This window comes from Nelumbo lutea, chromosome 1, assembly GCF_056320005.1.
Source record: "Nelumbo lutea isolate HS-2025 chromosome 1, American lotus-T2T, whole genome shotgun sequence".
Taxonomy (NCBI): Eukaryota; Viridiplantae; Streptophyta; class Magnoliopsida; order Proteales; family Nelumbonaceae; genus Nelumbo; species Nelumbo lutea.
In genome coordinates, this window is record NC_142684.1 from 116622894 (window position 1) to 116646257 (window position 23364).

General features: G+C 41.4%; 1 protein-coding gene across 3 annotated transcripts in view; it reads right to left on the reverse strand.

Moving 5' to 3' along the window:
* Window positions 1-23364, reverse strand: part of LOC148876985 (HVA22-like protein k) — a 47455-nt gene that overhangs the window by 5382 nt on the left and 18709 nt on the right. For all 3 annotated transcript variants that reach the window (XM_088979787.1, XM_088979771.1, XM_088979779.1), the window contains one exon: window positions 17935-17998. In XM_088979787.1, coding sequence (XP_088835913.1) covers window positions 17935-17998 — 64 coding nt within the window. The remainder of the gene's footprint in view (window positions 1-17934; window positions 17999-23364) is intronic.

Genomic DNA, 23364 nt, shown 5'->3' on the forward strand with positions numbered 1-23364 from the left:
ATGCCATGAATAGCTTTCCAAGGAGTTGCCAAGGTTGCCTGTCGTGATACTCTAGCATCCCACCCATTATCAGAGAGACCATGAATACTACCCACCACCTCATGTCAGAGCCTCTCTCTCTCCACTGGCCACCTCCACAGCCACTTCCCCAACAATGCTTTATTCTTTTTAATCAAATTCCCTAACCCCAATCCCCCCTCCTCTTTTTTTTTTTGATAATTGAAAATATTTTATTAATCAGTAATAGACAATAGTACGAAGTCCCCAAGGAAAGGCACGAGTTGCAACCTCTCCGGGCTAGTTAAGTACAGATTTCCAAATTAATAACAACTTACAAAGAATCACAAAAAAGATCTTCCCTAGAAACCCCCTGTTTGGCTAAAGCATCAGCCAAAGAATTAGCAGAGCTACTAACCCATTTTACCTCAACTCTCATATTGCTGGATAACCACGTTACTTTTTTTATGTGATCTTTGTAGCCCCAAATGGTGGTATCCAAGTTTAGGAGCCACCTTGTTACCACCTGAGAGTCCCCTTCAACTAGGAGATGCTCCACCGCAAGCTGGTTGGCGATCTGAATTCCTTGTACTGCAGCAAGGATTTCTGCCCTTGTGGAATCCCCCACTCCCACCAGTCCTGAGAATAGGGAAATTATGTTGCTGTCCTTATTTCTCAGGATACCCCGTATACCTGAAGACCCAGGGTTGCCTTGGCTGCTTCCATCAAAGTTCAGTTTGATGACACCTTCCAAAGGCGGAACCCATTCTGACAGAATTCTATCCTTCTTTGTTGAAGTGTTAGCTATTACTAGCCAATTCCTCCACAAGTCATCAAAGGAGAAGTCATCAAAGATATCCATAGTTTTCAGCCAATGGATTGCTCTTGTTAGGATACAATCCTTCGTTTCATCTAACCCTCTTTCCTTCTCTAAGAAAATTCTTGCATTCCTTCCTTCCCAAAGAGTCCACAGAGTGGCTGCCCTGACACATTTCCACATGACCTTACCGCTTCTAGTGTGCCAAACAAAGACAGATGGGTTGAATAACAAGCTTAAATCAGAAGGCATAGACCACCTACCTCCAAATAAACAAAGGCTCCACCTCCATATAGCTGTAGCAAAGGAACAGGAGATCAGCAAATGGAAACAATCCTCATTCTCGGCCTTGCACAAGGAACACCAATTTGGGGAAAGACAGAGAGGGTCTCTTTTTCTATAAGTTTCCTTAAGTATTGATTTTCCCATAGAAGACTTCCCAGCAGAATACAGCAATTTTTGGGGGAATGGGTCGCGCCCAAACTTCTTTGACAGGGAATCCTTGGGAAATGGGGTTAGAACTGAGGGATTTTAGAAAAGAAGAGCAAGTAAAAGAACCTTTTGGAAGAGGAGACCAAACCCTTTGATCAGAAGAAGTGGGGTCCAAGCAAACGGATTCTAGTAAATGAATTAGCTCAATAACACAACTCGGCTCACCATCCCTTAACCCTCTACGAAACCCAAAGTCCCAGTTTAAAGATAAGGGGTTTAACGGGCTTGGGAGAAAAGTTGCAATTGGCTCATGTTTGTGAAAGGAAAGGGAATAGAACGAGGGGAAACAATCTTTGAGGGGTTGAGTACCCACCCAAATATCCTCCCAGAACAAAATAGCATTACCAGAACAAGCATCATACCTAATGAATATGAGGAAGCAAGGGAGAATACAATGTATAGCCTTCCAAGGTGTAGTAAGGGTAGCTCGGCGAGATATCCCAGAATCCCAACCATTTCCTACACAACCATGAATGCTTGCCACCACCTCATGCCATAATCTCTCTCTCTCTCTCGAGGCCATCTCCATAGCCACTTTCCTAGAAGGGCTACATTCTTTAGCATTATGTTCCATATCCCTAAACCCCCTTCTTCCTTTGGTTTGTTAACTATCTCCCATCTGATCAAGTGATCCTTTTTCACCTCTCCTGGTTCCCATAGAAAGTCCCTCATTCTCTTCTCCAATTTCTTGGCCTCCCTTGGAGGAATCTTGAACACTGAAAGGAAGAAGGTTGGAAGGTTGGCAAGTGTAGCCTTAATTAAAGTCAGCCTACCCCTTATTGAAATGTAATTCTTTTTCCAAACCGCCAAGCACTTATCAAATTTCTCCACAATAAGGACCTAGAAACTACTTTCTTTAGGGTTGGCTCCTAAGGGTAGCCCTAAGTATGTCAAAGACCAAGAAGAAATATTGCAACCTAAGCATTCTGCAATGGACTCAATCTCCTTATTCTCCAAGTTTACTCCAACACAACTTTTATCAAAATTTACCTTCAAGTTGGAGACCCTCTCAAAAGTACTTATTAAAATCTTAAGGTTCCCCATTTTTCTCAACGCATTCCCTTCACAACAATATCATCAGCAAATCGAAGGTGAGTTACTAGAATGCCTCTGCTCCCTATTCTCCATCCCTATATTTGGCCCTCCTCATCTGCTTTGGAGATCATCCTACTAAAGACATCAGCAACAAGTGTAAAGAGGAAAGGGGAGAGTGGATCCCCTCGTCTTAAGCCTCTATTGGCTGGAAAAAAGTCCTTAAACCACCCCATTCACCAACACTGAATAACAACAAGAGTTTAGGCATCCTCTTATCCAATTACACCATTTATCCCCAAATCCACATCTTCTTGACACCTCCAGTAGGAAACTCCAATCCGTTAAGTCATAGGCTTTCTCCAAGTCCAGTTTGCAAACAAATCCTTTCCTGCCCGATCTCCTTATCTCTTCCACACTCTCATTTGCAATAAGGATCTGATCTGTAATTTGTCTATCCTGTATAAAGGCTCCTTGTGCTTGGCTAACGAGAGAGGGGAGAACTGCTTTGATCCTCCTAGAGAGCACTTTTGCCAGAATCTTATAGATGCTTGTCACCAGGCTAATTGGCCGAAAATCTTTGGGGTGTCTGGCATCATTCTTTTTGGGAATTAAGGCTATAAAGGCGGCATTGATCTCAGGACTCACAAAATGTTTATCCTCAAATTCTCTAAATACTCCAATTAAGTCTTCTTTGACTATGTCCCAACAGTCCTGATAAAATGCCATTGTAAATCCGTCAGGACCCGGTGCGTTAGCCCTATCCATAGAAAAAACAGCTTGTTTAATTTCCTCTTCCTCAATCATTCTTTCCAGCCATCCCTTATCTGTTTGGTTCAAAGTTGGTCAATTCTCCTCCCCTACTACTAACCGATTCTCTAAGGGTCTTCGAAAGATGGATTTGAAGTGATCCACAATCCTACTGGCAATCTCCTCTTGAGAGGTTATCTCCACACCATCCACCTCAAGCTTTAGTATCAAATTTTTCCTCCTTCTCCCATTAGCCAAAGCATGAAAGAATTTGGTATTCCCATTCCCTTCCTTGATCCACTTATGTCTGGATTTTTGTCTCCAAGAGATCTCCTCCCTCAACAAAGTCTCCTCTAACTCCTTTTTCAGTTTCCTCCTCATTTCTCTGTCTTGCTCATCCATCATCCCTTGGGATTCTTTTGCATCTAACTCCTCAATCTGAACCAATAATCTAGCTTTTACCTCTTCCACTCTTCCAAATTGATCCTTATTCCATTCTTTTATTTTGCCTCTCAACCTTTTTAATTTTTTGTGGAATCTAACCCCATCCCATTTCACTTCTCTCATCTCTTCACTCCACCATTCCTTAACCTTAGGCAAGAAGTTCGGGTGAGTCAACCACATATTTTCAAACCTGAATGGTCTAGGTCCATTACCAAGAGGTTCTTGTCCTACTTCTATAGGGTAGTGATCAAAGGTTATCCTAGGTAGGGCCTTAGCCACCAAACCTCTCCAGTGGCTCTCCCAACCCTCATTAAATAGGAATCTATCAAGCTTTGAGCAGATTGGGTTTTCTTGGAAGTTGGACCAAGTGTAGGTAGCCTGTAGTAAAGGAAGCTCTCCTAACTCACAAAAATTTATGAAGTCCTTGAACTTCCTCATACTAGTTGTAATGGCCTGCCTAGGATTATTTGACTCATTTATGAATCTTATTGCATTAAAATCCCCCCAAACACCAAGGTCCTTCCCACAAACCTTGAATTCCATGAAGCTCCTCCCATAACTCATTCCTCTCTCTGTGATTATTTGGACCATACACATTTGTTAGCACCCAAATAAATCCATCTTCCACCATTCTGAATTTTAGGGATATAATGAAGTTTCCTATTAGCTCCTCTACTGGTTCTACGAAGTCCTCCCCCCGAGGCTCCCCAGGACGGAGCTGAACACCATCTTACCCCTCTTATTTTCCAGATCTCCCTGACCCACCTTCTATCCAATTCAGCTAATTTTGTCTCCTACAACATCACAACATCAGGTCTTTCTCTCTTAAGTAGCTCCTTAATCGATCTCCTTTTTCTAATACTACCCAAACCCCTTACGTTCCAGCTTATTATCTTCATTACCTTTCAAGAATTTAGCCCTCCAATATAGTGTTCCTTCATTTAGAACCCTTCTTTCTTTCCCATCTGCCACTGAACTCGATATCCCCTTCAATGTCCATTATTAGTCTCACTACTTCATACTTTTTCTTCTTTTTTCTACCCTTATTTCCCACTGACTTCCTATTCTACCCTTTATTTCCCAATTCTTGTCCCAATCTATTGGTTCTTGCCTCTAATTCAGGGTTTTCTAGAGCCACCTCTATCATTTCCTCCTTCTGTTTATATTCCTCCAACGGCACAAATCTACTCCCAAATCCATTCTAATTCCTCTTGTTTCCTTTCTAACAACCCAACTCCCTTCTCTGATTGGACTCCATCATTATCAATCGCCACTTCCCTGCTACCAGTTGGTTGGTCTAGTTGGGATTCCAGGACATCTGTTACAGGCAGAGAACCCAAGTTAGTATCTAAAACCAAATGGACAGGCTTACCTGGAATTAGCATAGATGGTTGCATGTGGACTGGCTGTTGGGTATCAATTCTTGGAGTCAAGACTAGGACCTTCCCTTTATCCGAACTCAACCGTGGAAGTGGACTAGGTACAACCAATACTTCCTCACCCTCTACAGTCATAGAAACTTCACTTCTCTTTCCCTCTGCGTGAATCCTTAGGTAAGGCTCCAAGTTTGATTCCTGTCTCTCTGGTCTGATGTCCTGACTAGGCTGCACATATGGAATGGACCCGTTTATTGGTCAGGATGCTCCCTACTTTACCTCTTTAAGTGTTCCGAACTCCACCTATCTTTTGTATAGCATACCCAGTTTGGGAAAAATCTATTTGCCGCTACTAAGGCTCACTCTTCTTTGCGTTTTGATATTACCAGAATCTTGCGAATTCGTCTCCTCCTCTAGGAATAACAGTTCAGTGTTTAGGCTACCCTCTTCCAGTATATCTCTTGGTTTTTAGAGGTCGATACTTCCCAAGCTAATGGTTTCTTCCAAATCGGAATCGGAATCAGAAAGTTCTTCATCGTCTGTCACTCTTTCCGAATCAGAGTCGAAAACCTCACTACTCTTCACACTCCTGTGTTTACGGCGTTCATGTTCCTTATGCGACATCTTCTTCGAGGGTCTCCACTGTAACGAGCTGGAGACCTTCGCTGAACTGTTCAAACAAGAGAAAGGGCTTGAGGAAGACGATGGTATACGGATTTTACTGTCTACCTGAGGAGCCAACCTTGTCACGTGCTCCTTTAAGTTGTCGCGCGCCCCCCTCACTCTTGGGTCGTTTAAGCATAGCCCACTTAACTTTTCGGGCTGTTGTAAGGCTTAAGTGTTCCTTGTAACTGATGTTAGTGGGACAGTTTCAGCTACTAGTCCTTTCTTTCTTTCTTTTTTCTTATTGTTCTTATCCTAGGATATGTCGCCAGGGGCATACTTGTAATTTTGTCTTTTTTATAAAGATTATAGAAGACTGGCGGCTGCCAGTACTGAGTTTGCTTTTCTTTCTATCATCCTTACCTCTCTCTCTCCCTCTCTCTCTCTCTCTCAATCACCACAAGCAACAACATGGTATCAGAGCGGAATTTCTAGGCTGGAGAAGAAGACCTACGATTCTAGCATCAACCTTTGTAAAGAGGATTGGATGCGACTACTTTTCTATCAACAAAAAAAAACCCTAGCAGCGGCTGGTCTCAGTTCTCTCTGGTGGCTGCACTTACAGAAACCCTAGCGGCGGCTTGTGTTTTCAATCTTCTCTGGCAGTTGTGCTTGCAGAAACCCTAGTAAGTCTTGCGGTTGTACTTCTGCTGAAACCCTAGTGGCCCCAAGCGACAGTTACTGAAAAACCCTAGTTGCGTCTAGCCGTGGGATGGTGTTGGTCTGCTGAAACCCTAATCGAAGGAGGGTGTTGATGGTGCAATGAAACCCTAGCAGGTCCTAATCTAGTGCTGGACAGGTGTGGTTTTGTTTCAGTTTATCTCAGTATTATTTATCCAATGGTGCATAGGGCTTATGCCTTGATTATATGATTACTAGTTTGAATAATTGGATAGTTAGAGTGGGGGAACCACATTCAGACTGACAGTGGTGGTGCTGAACCGATGACCGAACTATTTATTGTTCTGTTTGGACGTTGTAGTGACTGATCTCTTATTCTCAGCAGTAGTTCTTGTGCTCTCAGCAATATTCAATAGTTTGTTGCTCGCATTCTAGGAGTAAACCCTGAGTTGCCACATTCCAGTTGTGGCGGCCGTGCTGTTAGGTGGCATTTGGACCGATTGGTTGTAATATTCAATGGCAAGTCATGAACTGACCTCACCGGGGAACACCCCAACCCGCAACACAGCAGGTATGGGAGGTGAAACCATGGTTTTTTCCATGCCAATTACCCCCTTGAACGGCCTGAACTACCTGGAGTGGGCTAAGAGTGTAAAACTCTATGTAACGGCAAGGGGTAAGGCCAGTTACATCAATGGAAGGGTGAAAGAACCCAAGGGTGAGACGGCTGAACATGATAGGTGGGACCAAGAAAACAGTATGGTGATGTCTTGGCTCCTCGCAACCATGGAACCTGATGTGAAAAAGAATTTTATGTGGGCAGACACCGCCAGTGAGATCTAGGAACAGGCCAGAATTACCTATTCTGAGCGAAGGCAATATGCCAAGATTTACCAACTACAAACTGAGTCCTCAACATGTAAACAGGGAAATTGTAGCTTGTCCTCGTATTATTCAGCTCTTACCTCCATATGGAAGGAGTTTGACCATTATCAGGCCATAGAGTGGAAGCACGATGATGATGCTAAGGCCTACAGGAAGCTGATCTCTCAGCAATAAGTGTTTGCTTTCTTGTTAGGGCTGAACCCTGTATATGAACCATTAAGGGTGCAGATCCTAGGAAGCAAAGAATTGCCTATAGTACACGAAGTATACTCTCTTGTCCAACAGGGAAGAAAAGTGATCTAAGAAGGCAGATGATAAAGATAAACTCTTTTGTACCCACTGTAGAAGGTCACGACATACACGTGACACCTGTTGGGACATCCACGAAAAACCCAAGTAGGCAGCAAAGAATCAAGAACAGGGTAAAGGTCACTTGAAAAGAACGAGTGCAGCACATGTGGCAACCCAAGACACTCAGGTTGCCAGTAGTACCCGGGACCCTCCTAATAAGCCTGACCCCAAGGAGGATAATCTTATGGTAGGGCATTGTGGCAATTGGACAACTCAGTCACTAGTACTCCCTCTACCTCTTTTGCATCTACTTCAGGTAATGTGGCTTCTGCATTCCATGTCACTCCCATAGATTCCCCTTGGATTATTGACTCAAGGGCCTCAAATCACATGACCGGTAAGCCTAACCTATTTCATTCTTATAGCCTTTTGTCAGGAAGGGATAGAGTGAGACTTGCAGATGGTTCCTTTTCTTCCATTGCAGGTCAAGGATCAATATCCCTTCCCCATGGCCTTAACCTGAATTGTGTATTGCATGTCCCTCATCCTCAGAGTCACATAGTCAGTCAAATAAGAGTCAAATTTTGTTGTGGCACGGTCGTTTAGGTCATGTTTCTTTCGAAGTAATAAAATGTTTGTTCCCACTTTTATTTAAGTCATGTTAAGTGTCAGAGTTCATGTGTCAAACATGTCAGTTGAATAAACAATGTAGAACAACCTTTCATTCAAGCAATAAAAGATCAAACGTTCCTTTTCATGTTGTGTATTCTGATGTATGGGGGCCTACAAATGTAATCTTTGAGGGTGGATATAAGTATTTTATTACATTGATTGATGATCACTCTCGCTATACATGGGTAATCCCTATGCGTAGCAGAGACGAGGTTCCAAAGATAGTGAAAGACTTCCAGAGGATGGTGTTTACACAGTTCCATGTTGAAATACAGATCTTCCAATCCGATAATGCGAAGGAATACTTCCATGGGGAGTTAAATGAGTTCTTCGCCTCCCATGGGTCTATCCATAGAAGCCCATGCGCTAGAACACCACAGCAAAATGGGGTTGCAGAAAGAAAAAACAGACACCTCCTTGAGGTAACCGGCGGGATGATGTTACACATGAATGTCCCAAAAAGGTTTTGGGTGGATGCTATACTTACATGTATGTCATCAACCGCATGCCCTCCAGAGTATTGAATTATATGGCCCCTCATCAATTATTGTACCCTCAGTCACCTTTATTTTCCATCCCCATGAGAGTCTTTGGTTGTCGGGCCTTTGTCCATGATTTGTCTCCATCCAGAGGTAAGTTAGACCATCGGTCCATTCCTTGTGACTTCCTGGAGTACCCATCCTCTCAAAAGGGGTATCGGTGTTTTGACCCAGTTAGTCGTAAATATTTTGTGTCTATGGATGTGTCCTTTGAGTCCGAGCCGTTCTTCCCTCATCCTCAGAGGGAGAGCCGTAGTGTGGAAGAGGAGAAGCAAGTTCAGGCGTCTCTTCCTTCTATTCCAGACCTCACTCCCTTCTGTATCTTCCAACGTACTCGTCGGAGAGATCAGCAGTGTGATAGAAATGTAGAGCAACCAAACACTGAGCAACTGACATCATCAGAATCCCAAGAGGTAAGTCCAACCCCTAACCCTACTCCCACTGTGGACGACCTAGACATCCCTATTGCTCAACGAAAGGGAGTCAGGTCTTGCACTACCACACACCCCATTACCCACTTTGTTTCCTATGACCACATCTCTCCCTTGTACCAAGCCTTCCTATCGGCAGTTGACTGCATCCCTGTTCCCAAAAATGTTGCAGAAGCCTTAAAATACCCTGAATGGATAGATGCCATGAAGGAGGAGATTGATGCCCTTCACAAATGGGTGTTCACAGTTAAGCACAAGGTAGATGGAATAGTTGAAAGGTACAAAGCAAGACTAGTAGCCAAAGGGTACACACAGGTATATGGAGTTGACTATGATGAGACTTTTGCTCCGATGGCTAAGATGAACTCGATTAGGGTTCTCCTATCCTTAGCTGCTAATTTTGACTGGAAATTGCATCAACTGGACATAAAGAATGCCTTCCTGAATGGTGACTTGGAAGAAGAGGTATACATGGTTCAACCTCTTGGATTCTCTGCCAAGGGAAGTGAAAACAAGGTGTGCAAGCTACGAAAGTCTCTCTACGGCTTAAAATAGTCTCCCAAAGCCTGGTTCAATAAGTTTCACATGGCAATTCAAGAGATGGGGTTCCAACAATGCCAGTCTGATCATACACTTTTTGTAAAGAGATGTCAGGAGCAGGTTGCCGTATTGATAGTGTATGTAGATGATATCATCATTACAGGGAGTTGGAGTTCAGAGATACAGAAATTGAAACAATTCCTTGCATCCAAATTTGAAGTGAAAGATCTAGGACTCCTAAAGTATTTCCTTGGGATCGAAGTTGCCTGTTCAAAAAGGGGTATCTTTGTCTCTCAAAGGAAATACACCCTTGATCTATTACAGGATATAGGTAAATTAGGTGCAAGGCCGGCAGACACTCCTATGGATGCGGACCACAAGCTAGATGACTGTATTGGTGAACCTCTGAAAGATGTAAAGCAGTTTCAAAGGTTAGTGGGAAAGCTGATTTATCTATCCATGACTCGTCCAGATATTACCTATTCAGTTGGAGTTTTGAGCCAGTTTATGCACTCTCCTAAGAAGCCACACATGGAGGCAACAGAGAGAGTCCTTAGATACCTGAAGAAACATCCAGGAACATGCCTACTATTCAGTAAACACAATCACCTGAAGGTGGAGGTCTTTACAGATGCTGATTAGGCAGGAGTCGTGGATGATAGAAAGTCCACTAGTGGGTAGTGCACATTTGTGGGAGGAAATCTGGTGACCTGGAAGAGCAAGAAGCTAAGTGTGGTAGTAAGATCAAGTGCAGAAGCTGAGTATAAAGCTATGGCACATGGGGGTAGCTGAAGTCCTTTGGGTAAAGAACCTCCTATGTGAGCTTGGAGTTGTTGTTCATAATCCTATGTCTCTTTACTGTGACAACAAGGCTGCAATAAACATCGCCAGCAACCCGGTCCTACATGAGAGGACTAAGCATATTGAGGTGGATAAGCACTTCATAAGAGAGAAACTGGAAAAAAGGGAAATTTGTATCCCTTATGTCAACTCCAAGGAACAACTTGCTGATGTCTTCACAAAAGGACTTCCGTGTTCGTGGCACAATGAGCTATGTGACAAGCTGGGCATGATAGACATCTTCAGCCCAACTTGAAGGGGAGTGTTGTAAGGCTTAAGTGTTCCTTGTAACTGGTGTTAGTGGGACAGTTTCAGATACTAGTCCTTTCTTTCTTTCTTTTTCTTATTGTTCTTATCCTAGGAAATGCTGCCAGGGGCATACTTGTAATTTTGTCTTTTTTTATAAAGATTAATATAAATAGAAGACTGGCGACTGCCAGTACTGAATTTGCTTTTCTTTCTATCATCTCTCTCTCTCTCTCTCTCTCTCTCTCTCTCTCTCTCTCTCTCTCTCTCTCTCTCTCTCTCAACCACCACAAGCAACAACACAGACCTATTGGGCCCAGAATTACAAATTAGAGATGGGCCTGCTGGTTGGACCCCCGTGCATATTCCTGAGGTTACCAATACCTCTGCCCGACCCAATGAATCATCTCCCTCCTCTTGTATTGCACTCAGACCATTCCTCTCCACTGGAGTAAATTGCTTAGGTCCACAAGCAACTGCTTGAGCAAAAGAAACTTTGGTTTTCCCATTGTTGACCTGTGTAACACGTCTAACACTTCTAATGGTTTCCTGATCTGAGTCTTTTGGCCTGCCTAAAGGATGTGCTTCCATTCTGGTGAAAACTCCTTGTTTCTTTTTTACAGCCACTTTCAAACTGCCACGTAGTTGTAGCTCCTCCACCACTTCGTCTTCCTCCTGCCTTGCTTCTCTCCACAGGGTAGCTTTAATGGAAGACAATAACCACACTGGGAAGAACAAACCCTCCACAACTACATTCACCTTCCTCGGTATATCTTCTGGTTTTACACCACCTAGTAGAATGGCTGCACTTTGCAGGTCTCCCCAAAAAACACCATCAAGGCGAGCTCCACACAACAAAGCAATTTAGTTTGTTGTTTTTTTATTCCAGAGATGGAATGGCAACCCAAGCACTCAAGCAATTACATTATCTTCCACTGAGAACACTTTTGAATTTGATGAAAATGACCATTTAAAAACCGAGAAGGTTCCCAGATCATCTTGGATACTTAGGGCTCTAACATTTACCTAGTTTTCAAGATGGTCCAGCATTGCCTTAGTAGGATCGAACGGGGTCACAATAAAGGTGCTTCTTAGCTCCATCTTGCTCTTCAACATTTCTGCAACTTTCCACCAATCTATCACCACCCCTCCAGCTTCAACCACTAGCATTCTATCCCATTTTCCTTTTGTTCCCTCTACTACCAATGAAGGGTTCCTCCTACTATTTGCCATAGACACAAACTTTTTCTTTGTTTCCTCTTTTTTACACAAAAACTAGCTTCTAATTTCTGTTTGTTGTCCCCTTTCATCAACTTTCATATTCTCTTTATTCTCCATTCTTCTTCTACATAGAAAATTTGTTAGTGTCCCAACAATCCCTCTCCACCCTTGATCATTCTTCCCTTGAGGAAGACAAATCATTTGTTTCCTTCCTTTAGAGAAATATTCAGTTAAAGAAATAAATGCACCTTTTGCATTCCTCTTGTTCTCTAGCATACAATCTCCCATTTTATCACGTGATACTTCTTACCTTCTCCCGGCTCCTAGAGGAAATCTCTCATCACCTTCTCTAGCTTCTTAGCTTCCCTAGGTGGTATCCTAAACATAGATAGGAAATAGGTTGGTAGGTTAGCTAATGTGGCTCTTATCAACGTGATTCTTCCCCCAAAGAAATATAGTTTTCCCTCCAAGAAGTCGCTTTCTTTTGAAGCCTCGCCACCACTGGACACCAAAAACTACTTTCCCTAGGGTTTGCCCCTAACGGAAGCCCCAAGTAGGTCATATGCCATGACAAAATATAAACCCCTAAGCTTCTTGCTATAGCTTCCACCTGACTGTCCTCCAAGTTAACCTCGGCTACACAACACTTCCCAAAGTTGACACTCAAATTTGACACCCTCTCAAAATTCCTAACCAAACCCTTGAGATTTCTCACCTTCTCAATATCGTCCCCTTCACAGAAAATCAAAATATCATCTGCAAATTGGAGATGGGTGACCGAAATACCATCCCTACCCATCCTCCACCCTTTAATCATTTCTTCCCTGTCAGCCTTTGAGATCATTCTATTAAGCACCTCTGCTATTAGAGTAAAGAGGAAGGGTAATAGAGGGTCCCCTTGTCTGATACATCTACAAGCTAGGAAAAAGTCTTTCACCACTTCATTAACCAGGACAAAGTAATGGCATGAACTCACACACCCAAAAATCCAACTGCACCATTTATTCCAGAAGCCACAATTTCTCATTGCTTGTACCAAGAATTGACAATCCGCCAAGTCATAGGCCTTCTCTAGATCCAACTTACAAACAAAGCCTATTCTTTTGGATCTCCACATATCCTCCACACATTCACTAGCAACTAGGACCTGATCTATTACTTGTCTTCCTTGAACAAATGCCCCTTAGGCTTGGCTTATTAGGGATGGGAGAACTACTTTCAGCCTCAAAGACAACACCTTAGCCAATATTTCGTAAGTGCTAGTTACCAAACTAATTGACCCATAATCCTTAGGGTGGATAGCATTTGGTTTCTTGGGGACTAAGGCCAAAAAAGTGGCATTGACTCCTAGGCTTACTATATGAGTCTTAGTGAATTCCTTAACAGCGTCACATAAATCCTCTTTCAAAACGTCCCAACAATCTTGGTAGAAAGCCATAGTAAAACTATCCAAACCTTGCGCCTTAGATCTATCCATTGCCCTCCTGATCTCCTCTTCTTCAATGTTCCTTTCTAACCACCTTGCTTTTTCTCCATCTAACCTCGGCCATTCCAATCCTTCTATAGGCACCCTCTCATTCAATGTCCTTCTAAAGATAGCTTTAAAATGGTCTACAAAGGTTCCAGCTATCTCCTCCTAATTGGTAATTACCTGCCCTTCTACCTCTAATCTATCCACCAAGTTCTTCCTCCTACCATTTGCCAACTCATGAAAGAATCTAGTATTCCCATCTCCCTCCTAAATCCACTTATGCCTTGACTTCTGCCTCCATCAGATCTCTTCTCTGAATAGAACCTCTTCTAGATCCTTTTTTGATTGCCTTCTTGATTCTTTATCCTACTCACTCAACAATCCTTGGGCTTCCCTCTCATCCATCTCTTCAATTTGTGTGAATAAATTCAGCTTTTGTTCCTCTACCCTACCAAATTGATATTTATTCCACTCCTTCAACTTGACTCTCAATCTCTTCGGCTTTTGATGGAATTTGACTCCTTTCCACTTTATTCCCCTTAACTCCTCATTCCAGCAACCCTTCACTATATTTCCAAATTTCGGATGAGTTAACCACATATTCTCAAATCTAAATGGTTTTGGTCCACTAATTAGGGATTCCAACCCAATCTTGATGGGGCAGTGGTCTGATGTAACCCTAGGCAAGGCTCTAGAAACCAGATTTCCCCAATAGTTTTCCCATTCTAGATTGAATAAAAACCTATCCAGCTTTGAACAGAGAGGATTATCTTGAAAATTGGACTATGTGAATCTAGCTTGCATTAACAGAATTTCTTTTAGCTCACAATCTTCTATAAATCCATTAAATTTCCTCATGCTTGTTGTGATTGACAATACAAGATTACTAGATTTCTCTGAATATCTTGTGACATTAAAATCCCCTCCTAAACACCAAGGTCCATCCCATAAACCTTGAATTGCGAACAATTCCTCCCAAAATTCATTCCTTTCTCTGTAGGTATTAGAGCCGTACACATTAGTAAGCACCCAACAAAATCCATCCTCCACATTCTTGAATTTAATGGAGACAGAGGATCTACCTACTAACTCCTCCACCGCTTCCACCACCTCATTCTTCCAAATGGTGACAATTCTTTCAAAAGCTCCCCAAGATGGAGCTGAGGACCAACTAACACCCCTAGTCCTCCAAAAGCTTCTCATCCACCTTCCGTCTAGCTCAGAGAGCTTCGTCTCTTGCACCATAACAATATCAGGCTTCTCTCTTGTTAATAAATCCTTTATTACCCTCCTTTTCCTCGCACTTCCCAATCCTCTCACATTCCAACTGATAATTCTCAGGGATAAACTTGCAAAATAGTCCCTCCTGAACTCGACTCCTTACCTAGAGTTCTTCCTCCTCTCTCCCCTTCTGCTAAACTCAAGATCAGCCTCGATGTCAAATATTAGCCTTTGCACCTCAGTTCTTTTCTTCTTGTACTTTTTCTTCTCTTTTCCCTCCTCAGGTTTCCTATGGTAAGTTTTAATTATGTCATTCCCCACCCCTAGGTCAACCTCTTGATAACTTCTTCATGTTTTAGGATTCAATTTTGTCCCCTCAACATCATCTATTTCACCACTCTCTCCTTCCTCACTTGGCAAACCCTTTTGCTGATGATTCTCTTCCAAGTAACCTTCCTTCATTCTAATTGCCTCAACTTCCATACAAATCGGCTTCCAAATTCTCTCCACCTCCTCCCCCAGACCCTCACAAGGAACTGACTCTTCCTTCTCCCTAAGTTCATGATTTCCACCAGCACCTTCACCACTTCCTTTAGATACCAAATCTGCTCCTTCCAGGTGGAATAATAGATCTGCAACAGGCTGAACACACAGATCAGTAGCAAAAACCGAATGGACACCCATACCTGATTACTGAGTAGAAGAAATTGGAGCAAACAAGGCTTGTGGCTAAGACATTACTGGTGGTGCCCCGTCCATCCCTTTAGTTGGCAATTACAGTGAAGTGGTTAAGGTTAATATTTCATCTTTGTCCATTCTTACCACCAGACAAACCTATTCCTTCTCCTTCCTTCCTAGCCTATCTTTACAGATCATCAGAGAGTCCTGTGACCTTGTACTAATTCCGTTTATGGTCTAAGAGGTTGGAGTTGCTCCATCATGGAAAGGGGGGTTGATAAGCCTGGCTTCCGAAGCTGAACTTCCAATCCTCCTCACCTCCGCATCTTCCCCTTGAGAGCTTCCTTCTAGAAAAAGAATCTATGTGTTAAAACTTCCTTCCTGGAGCATGTCTAGGTTTTCTTGCAAGTCAAGACTTCCCAAACTCTCTGTTTCAGTCGCGTCTTCAGCACCACTATCTTCTTCATCTAAGTAGTCATTGTTTTCAACAAGGTCTAGATCCCGCCGTTTTATGCTTTTGGGGTTCCGCCTATCCAGGGATAAATGGTTTACCTTCTTGGTTGGAATCCATTGCAGTGACAAAGTGGCCGAACCTGCAACTTGCGCGCGAATATGAGAGGAGGAGCTAAAAGGAGAAGAAAATAGATGGATTTTACCATCTATTGGAGGCTCCCCCTTCCCAAACATGTGTAACTTAAGTGAGTCACGTGCCCTCTTTAGGTGAGACTTGATTTGGGCCGACTTAAGTTGAGGACACGGCCCACCCTTGGTTTCTTTAACAGGCCCAACAATTTTTTGAGGCCCACGCGTGCTTACTTGCATTGGCACATGAAGCTTTACCACTTCACACTCGGTGCCTGGGACACCCGGCTCAAGTTCACCCTTTTTTTAGTTCGAACTGGTCTGAAACCTTTAATCTTCCTTCATAACTTGAATTTAAAACCTCCTTCTTGCCGCCTTTAACCATCTGAGCATAAGATTTACTGCACTCCCTTCTGATAGCTTGCACTCCACGTAGTTGACCACCCATCTACCCCTTCTCTTTTAAAGTCTCCAGTTTGTGCTTACCCAAATCGGTGAAATATAGATCAACCTTTGAAATTACCAATCTCCTTGTTCCACGTAGGGACTCTTCTTCTACCTTCTCATCCCCTTCCTTGCGAGCCTCCCTCCACAGTGTAGCTTCTATGGAGGCGGCCAGCCAAACTGAGTAGAAGCAACCTTCCACGTTTCTCTCCACTTTTCTGGGTATGTCTTCTGGTTTCACTCCGTTCAATAGAAGAGCTGCTGATAGAAGGTCCCCCCAAAAGGCTCTGGCAAGATTACCACCACATAACAGTGCAATGGATGCAGCCACTTCCTGTTTCCACAAATGAAAGGGAAGACCAAGAACTCGTACCACCACCCCGTCCTCAGTGAAGAACTCTTTAGAGTTAGATGAAGGGTTCCAATTAGAGATTGTAATCACACCATATTCAGATAGTAAACTGATAGCTGAGAGCTCTAACTTATCTTCAGTCAGATCAAGCACCGCTTTACTGTTCTCAAAAGGTGTTAGAATAAACATCCCTTTTAACTTCAGCTGTAATACAAGCAGGTCTGCAACTCTCCTCCAATTGCTAACCGGATTTTTAACTTTAACCACATATTTATCTTCCCACTCTTCTCTCCTGGAATAGCCAACCAGCCTGTTCTGTCCAAAGGCTAGTAGCTCTTGGACCTGGTCTTCATCTTCAGTTGAAAGTTTGATGGTTTTACCATTCTCCTTCAGTAGATCCAAACGCAAGGTTTCCAGGTGGGGGTTAAACTCTTCCAGTATTCCATTGATTTTCTTCCATCCAAGTCCCTGTCTACCTTCAGGAAAGCAGACTAGTTGCCTCCTTCCTTTCCCGAAATATTCAGAAAGAGCTAAGTAACCACCTTTACTGTTTCTTCTGCATTCTACAACATACCTCTTCCCTTCTTGAGTTCTCAATTCCTTCCAATTTCCTTGTTTACCTTTGAGGCATGCTTCATTCGCATACTCCCTGAACTATTTAATCACTTCCATACCTTGCAACAGCACCGTGGCCTTCTTCCCTTCCCTAATCTTCAAGCTTGCCCCTCCTTTGTTTTTCAGCTCTTCAAGCAGAAACTCCTTCAACCTTCAGCTTTCTCCTCCATCGTCCTGCAGCCACAAGCCCATCCATAGTCGAATCTTCTTTCCTTTTCTAGATGTTCCTTAACCCTAATCCATCAAACTTCTTGCTTCTGCTTGGATATCTCAGATTCCTTCTAAGGTGGCATTCCTCATATCAACAGCAGTGTTAGGGAAGTGTTTGATGAAGAACATAACAAACCCATCCTTTATAGTTTTAGCATTCACTTTTTTTCCTTAGCGAAAATATCTATGCCTAAAAAAGTAAAAATCCTTTGAACCTATGGAAGACCAACCACAGCTCGCTGGTAATACACACTCTCATATATATATATATATATATATATATATATATATATATATATATATATATATGAGAGAGAGGGAGGGAGATTACAGGTAAAATTGATAACTTAAACTTAGACTCTTCCAAGGATGAACGCAGTGCTTGGTTAAATTTCCTATCACAAATATCTGTCAACTAATAATTCATGAAAAAGAAACTGGTAAACAGTGACTTCATGCAAGTATAAAGAAACATTCATGAAAAACATATTACTCTGTGCTTACATCAGTAGATGGCAGTTGGAGCCAAACAAGAAATGCAAACTTCATGTGGTAGTACAATGGAACCCTGAAAATCAAAAAACACAGTCCAAGGGATTTAAAATATCATAAATTATAGAGACTTAACAAATTTTAACGGCAATGCCTTGTCAAACAGAAAGAAAAGTTGGATAGTGGATACACATTCATCCAAATATGCAATATCAAGTACTTTGCCCAAAAATAAGCCATGTGATTGCAAAATAAAAATTCAAAAAAAAAAGTCTAATCCAGAATTTTGCATGCATTGAACCATATATTATAAAAAGATTCTTAACCAAATATTTTTTGTCAAACAAGAATAGCAGAACATTTGAAAAAGGAATCAGAATGAACAGTTATAAATTGCTCTTATAAAAGTTACACATTAATTTTAAACCAATTTTTAATGTAAATTCCATATCCAATAACATGTCCAACTGTTTGTCCTTGCATATAATAAGCCCATGCAATTTCATAAGTGGGCCTCTAAAACATAGTTAATCAGTCTATCAACCTTTCTTTTATCAGCAAGAACCAGTCTATCAACTTTGTCATCCATATGTAGTCTATTAGCGCATATTTCTGACCTGATATCATACTGCTCTTCAGTTGGAGAGAAAAGACCTCAAAGGGGGCTTTTCCCCATAATCAAACAACCAGCTTTCTATCCTTGTTGCAAAATCAATAGATATAGTTTATGAATCAAGTGAAAGTGCTTCCATCACCAAATAGTGATGTCAATGGTTTTCATCAATCCTTACTCTCTTACTTAAAACTCCTAGAAAACTTTTGTCCAGTCGCAAATTTTGAAAAGTAGGTATTCAAATATCAAATCTCTTAAGAAGGCTAGATCAAGACATAATTTCTTCTAATCCAATCATTTGATTAGTTTGAAGTTTGGATATTTTGAAGCTTAAAGGAGTGTATAAGAGACCCTCCAAACCTCAAACTAACCGTACTAAAGGAAGAATTTTATCAAGAGAGGTTACTGTTGCTAGTCTTTTTGGACTGTTAACAGTATCAGTCAAATGTTCACCAATGGGGCCCACATCTAGGGTTGAACAAACAGTGCTTGTGATTTAAGTTTCAATTAATTGGGTCAATTGTTAATGAGTTGCAGTAGCTCTTTTAGTTAGGGAAAATTGGGATCTAATTTGTCCTTTTATTCCTAGTTTCTTAAATATAAAGATATTTTGAGGAGTCTAATTCATAAAGTTTTATGTCATTCAGTATATGTCCAATAAATAGTTTGAATAGAACACTTGTGGGGTAACAGAAAATAGTAAGAATTTGCTACATAAATATTCTAAATAGTGAACAATTAAAAAAAAATCAAGGAGAGGAAAAAGTACTAAGAAAGAGGGGTTTGAGAGAGCCAGAAATTTTGCAATATTTTTTTTAATCTAGAGGGAAGTGAAGATAGGAAAATGCATGTATAGGTCAAAACGTGTGAGAGAACTTGAGTCATGCAAACTAACAGATGGGGAAGATGGTAGTTCTGGATTATAGAGGCAATAATGAGCCAAGCCTTTCCAATGTCCATGTTTAGCACTTCAGCTCTTGGATGCTGGCTCCAGGAGTTTAGGGGAATCTTCTTTGGTGATTTGATAAGAACTTTACAATCTACCCAATAAAGTCTTAACCCAAACTATTTGATGACTTAAAAAGAAATTTACCAGAAACCTTTCAGTCATCTCATCCCAGCAACCCCCTCCAAAATAGGAAATAAAAAATCAAATAAAAAAGAACCACTCTTCATCCTCTAGTCGTAGAAGAGATCAAATTGCAGTTGTATAGTCTGTATTAGGATCTAGGGCCCAGCTGGGATTGGTGGGATATTCTTCAGGGATGATAGAAGCATTCTTTGGCCTTTCTGTGGAATGATTGAGGATGCTAACCCCTGTAAGCAGAAGTAACATCTACCCTAGGTGTTTGTTTAGGCAATCAGCTTCAACCCTCATCCTTATCCATAATCCATTGGAGAAGATAAGGCTGAAACTTGGGCCGGGTTGGCCCTAACCCAACCCCAAAAAATTGGGTTGGGTTGGGTCAGGTTGATGTTCGGGTTAGGGTTAGGGTTGAAATTCATGAACCCGACTTTACTTCGGGTTGGGTTAGGGTTAACCCCTTAGCCAACCTGGCCCAACCCGAACCCGACTCTATAGTACATGCCAATATAAATATATGTTATATGTAATATATAACATACATTGATTTGTTTAGATGCATGATATTTGTATAGCCCCACCACATAGTATCATGTATTTCTTTTAAGATAATCACTTCACTTAATCCTAATCAGAAAGACTAAAACCTTAATGATATTATTTTATGTTTTTTTGAAAATTTTATTCTTCATCTCCTCTATGTTGTTTGCTGCCCAAGAAAGATCTATAGTAAGCCATAACTCATAATAAACTATAGTTATTTCTAACACTTGTTTTTCTGAATTGTGTACCAAAAAACAAAACAAAAAAAAATGTCAACAAACAAATATTAATGAAACATGAGATTAATATATGTAGTGATAGTTGAGTTAAGATCTAAAATCAAGAAATTTATGAGGTTTTAAGGGATGGGAAGAAGGTTGGGTTGGGCCCAACCCAACCCGAAGTTGACTTTGGGTTGGGTTGAAGGAATTTAGTTAGGGTTAGGGTTAGGGTTGGTTGGTCGGGTTGAAGGTTGGGTTGGGTTAGGGTTAGGATTGGGGTTTAGAATTTAGGGTTGGGCTAGGGTTGGCCTCAACCCAACCTAACCCGGCCCGACTTGCAGCCCTAGAAGAAGACCCAAAGAATGCAATCAATATGTGTAACAATCTGGAAATGGGCCTTGGCAATTGGCTCATTATATCAATGAAATTAGAGAAATTTCAGCATCTAGGAATGTTAAAAAACGATGGATTCTGAGGGAACTGAAATTTATTGCAAACATGCTGACTAAATTGGGGATTAGGAGGTCTTTTTGCATGGTAAGAAATATCTTTGCCTGAGTGGTTTTTTCTGTGAAGGCTCAAGGACATCTATCCATATGTTTGCACAGCATTTTACATAATCTAATGTACTACTTTCTTTTCTTTTGACAGATGATACAAATTGATTGTCTTCTAAAAAAGTTTAAAGAAAAATGTCTTTACTGTTGTTGTATTTTATATCTGTACCCAAGGGTACTTGATCTTTTTCATTCTTTTTTTTCAACACAGTGAAACTGGGGGAGAGTTACAAATAATATCCTTTTCTTGTCTTTCTTCCTTTTCTCTTTCTCCTCTTCTCTCTTAAACAACCCTAATCAAAACAATTATCTCTATCACAAAGACATGTTCCTCCTGGAAGAGGACTTACAAGAGGCCACTCTAGTGAAAGTATACATGACTAGAGTAACCTTTCCAATCGATGGCACATGCCTCTTTGTACTCTTTTCAGGATAAACTTCCAGGCTTCCAGCCACCCCTAGTGTTCAGCACTGACTTGTTCTTTCTAACCAAATTCTGAAACAGAAACTTGTAGAGAAACAATAATGGACTCAATGCCAAGAAAGAGAAAAAAGTATATATTGTTTTCTTCTAGGAAGAAGAGAAGAAAGAAAGAAGAAGAGAGAAGAAGGAAGAGAAGAGGAAGAGGAGAAGAGAAACCGGCTGTTTGAGAGCCAAAACCTTCAGCTGGCAGCACCCAGCTTTCTATTTATATTAATGAGATAAAAAATAAATAAAAGAGGAAAAATTACAAGCTTGCCCCTGGCAGCACACCCTAATAAAAAACAATAATGAAAAACAGCAAACAAATTGACAGCACCCTTAAGACTAACAGCATAAAATACTATAACTGCAGAAACAACTAACAAATCATTCTAACAACAATCCCCCTCAAGTTAGGCTGAATATATCAATCATGCCCAACTTATCACATAGCTCATTATGTCGCAAGTATGGAGTCCCCTTGTGAAAATATCAGCCATCTTTTTATAATTTCTCACGTATGAAGTGCATGTCCACTTCAATGTGTTTTGTCCTGTCATGTAGGACAAGATTAGTAGCAATGTTTATGGCTGCCTTATTATTGCAGTAGAGAGACATGGGGCTATTAACCGGGAACCCAAGCTCTCCTAGCAAATTCTTCAACCAAAGTGCTTCAGCCACCCCATGTGCCATAGCCTTATACTCAAGCTCAAGCTTAAACACTAGATCTTGCAACAACATTTCGTTTTTTACTCCTCCATGCCACTAGATTTCCTCCCACAAAAGTGCAGTACCCACTTGTAGATTTCCTATCATCTACAACACCTACCCAATCGGCATCTATATAAACTTCCACTTTCAGATGGTTGTGCTTATGAAATAGCAAGCCAGTTCTTGGATACTTCTTTAGGTACCTAAGAATTCTTTCTGCAGCCTCCATATGTGGTGTCTTAGGGGAATGCATAAACTGACTTGGAACACCAACCGGATAAGCTATGTCCGGGCATGTCATGGACAAGTAAAGTAATCTTCCCACTAGTCTTTGAAACTATTTCACATCTTTTAGAGGTTCACCATCACAATCACCCAATTTATGATCAACATCCATAGGGGTGTTTGCTAGTTTTGCACCTAGCTTGTTTGTGTCTTGTAGCAAATCTAGGATGTACTTCCTCCAAAAGGTGAAGATACCCATTTTTGAACGAGCAACCTCAATCCCAATAAAGTACTTTAGAGGGCCCAGATCCTTCACCTCAAACTGGGAAGCCAAAAACTCCTTCAACCTTTGTATTTCTGAGTTACAATTCCTTGTGATAATGATATCATCCGCATACACTACAACTTGTTCCTGACACCTCTTAACAAAGAGAGTGTGATCAAACTAACATTGTTTGAACCCTACCTACTAAACTACCAATACGAAACCTGTTGAACCATGCTCTGGGAGATTGATTTAGGCCATGGAGGGACTTTCTCAACTTGCACACCTTATTCTCACTTCCTTTGGCATAGAAGCCTGGTGGCTGAACCATATAAGCCTCATCCTCCATATCACCATCTAAGAAGGCATTTTTTACATCAAGTTGATGCAATTTCTAGTCAAGTTTTGCAATCGATGATGCAAAAAAACCAAAAGTTTCATCATTATCAATACCATAAACCTGAGTGTACCCTTTTTCTACCAGCTTTGCTTTGTATCTTTCTATCGTTCCATCAACCTTGTGTTTCACTGTAAACACCCACTTACACCCACAGAGTCTTCCCCTTTAGGAAGATCTGAAGGAATGAGAGATCCATCGTATGGACGCCCAAATCTTGCAGAATAAAGGGGGCGAATTTCAAAAATTTTTCTCTCCCTTCAACTGGGAATTGCATTCCCTATTTAGAAAATCATATTTTCAATGATCATTCTTGAACCATAAACTGAACCAAATCTGAACCAAAAGGAGTAGGAGAGGATT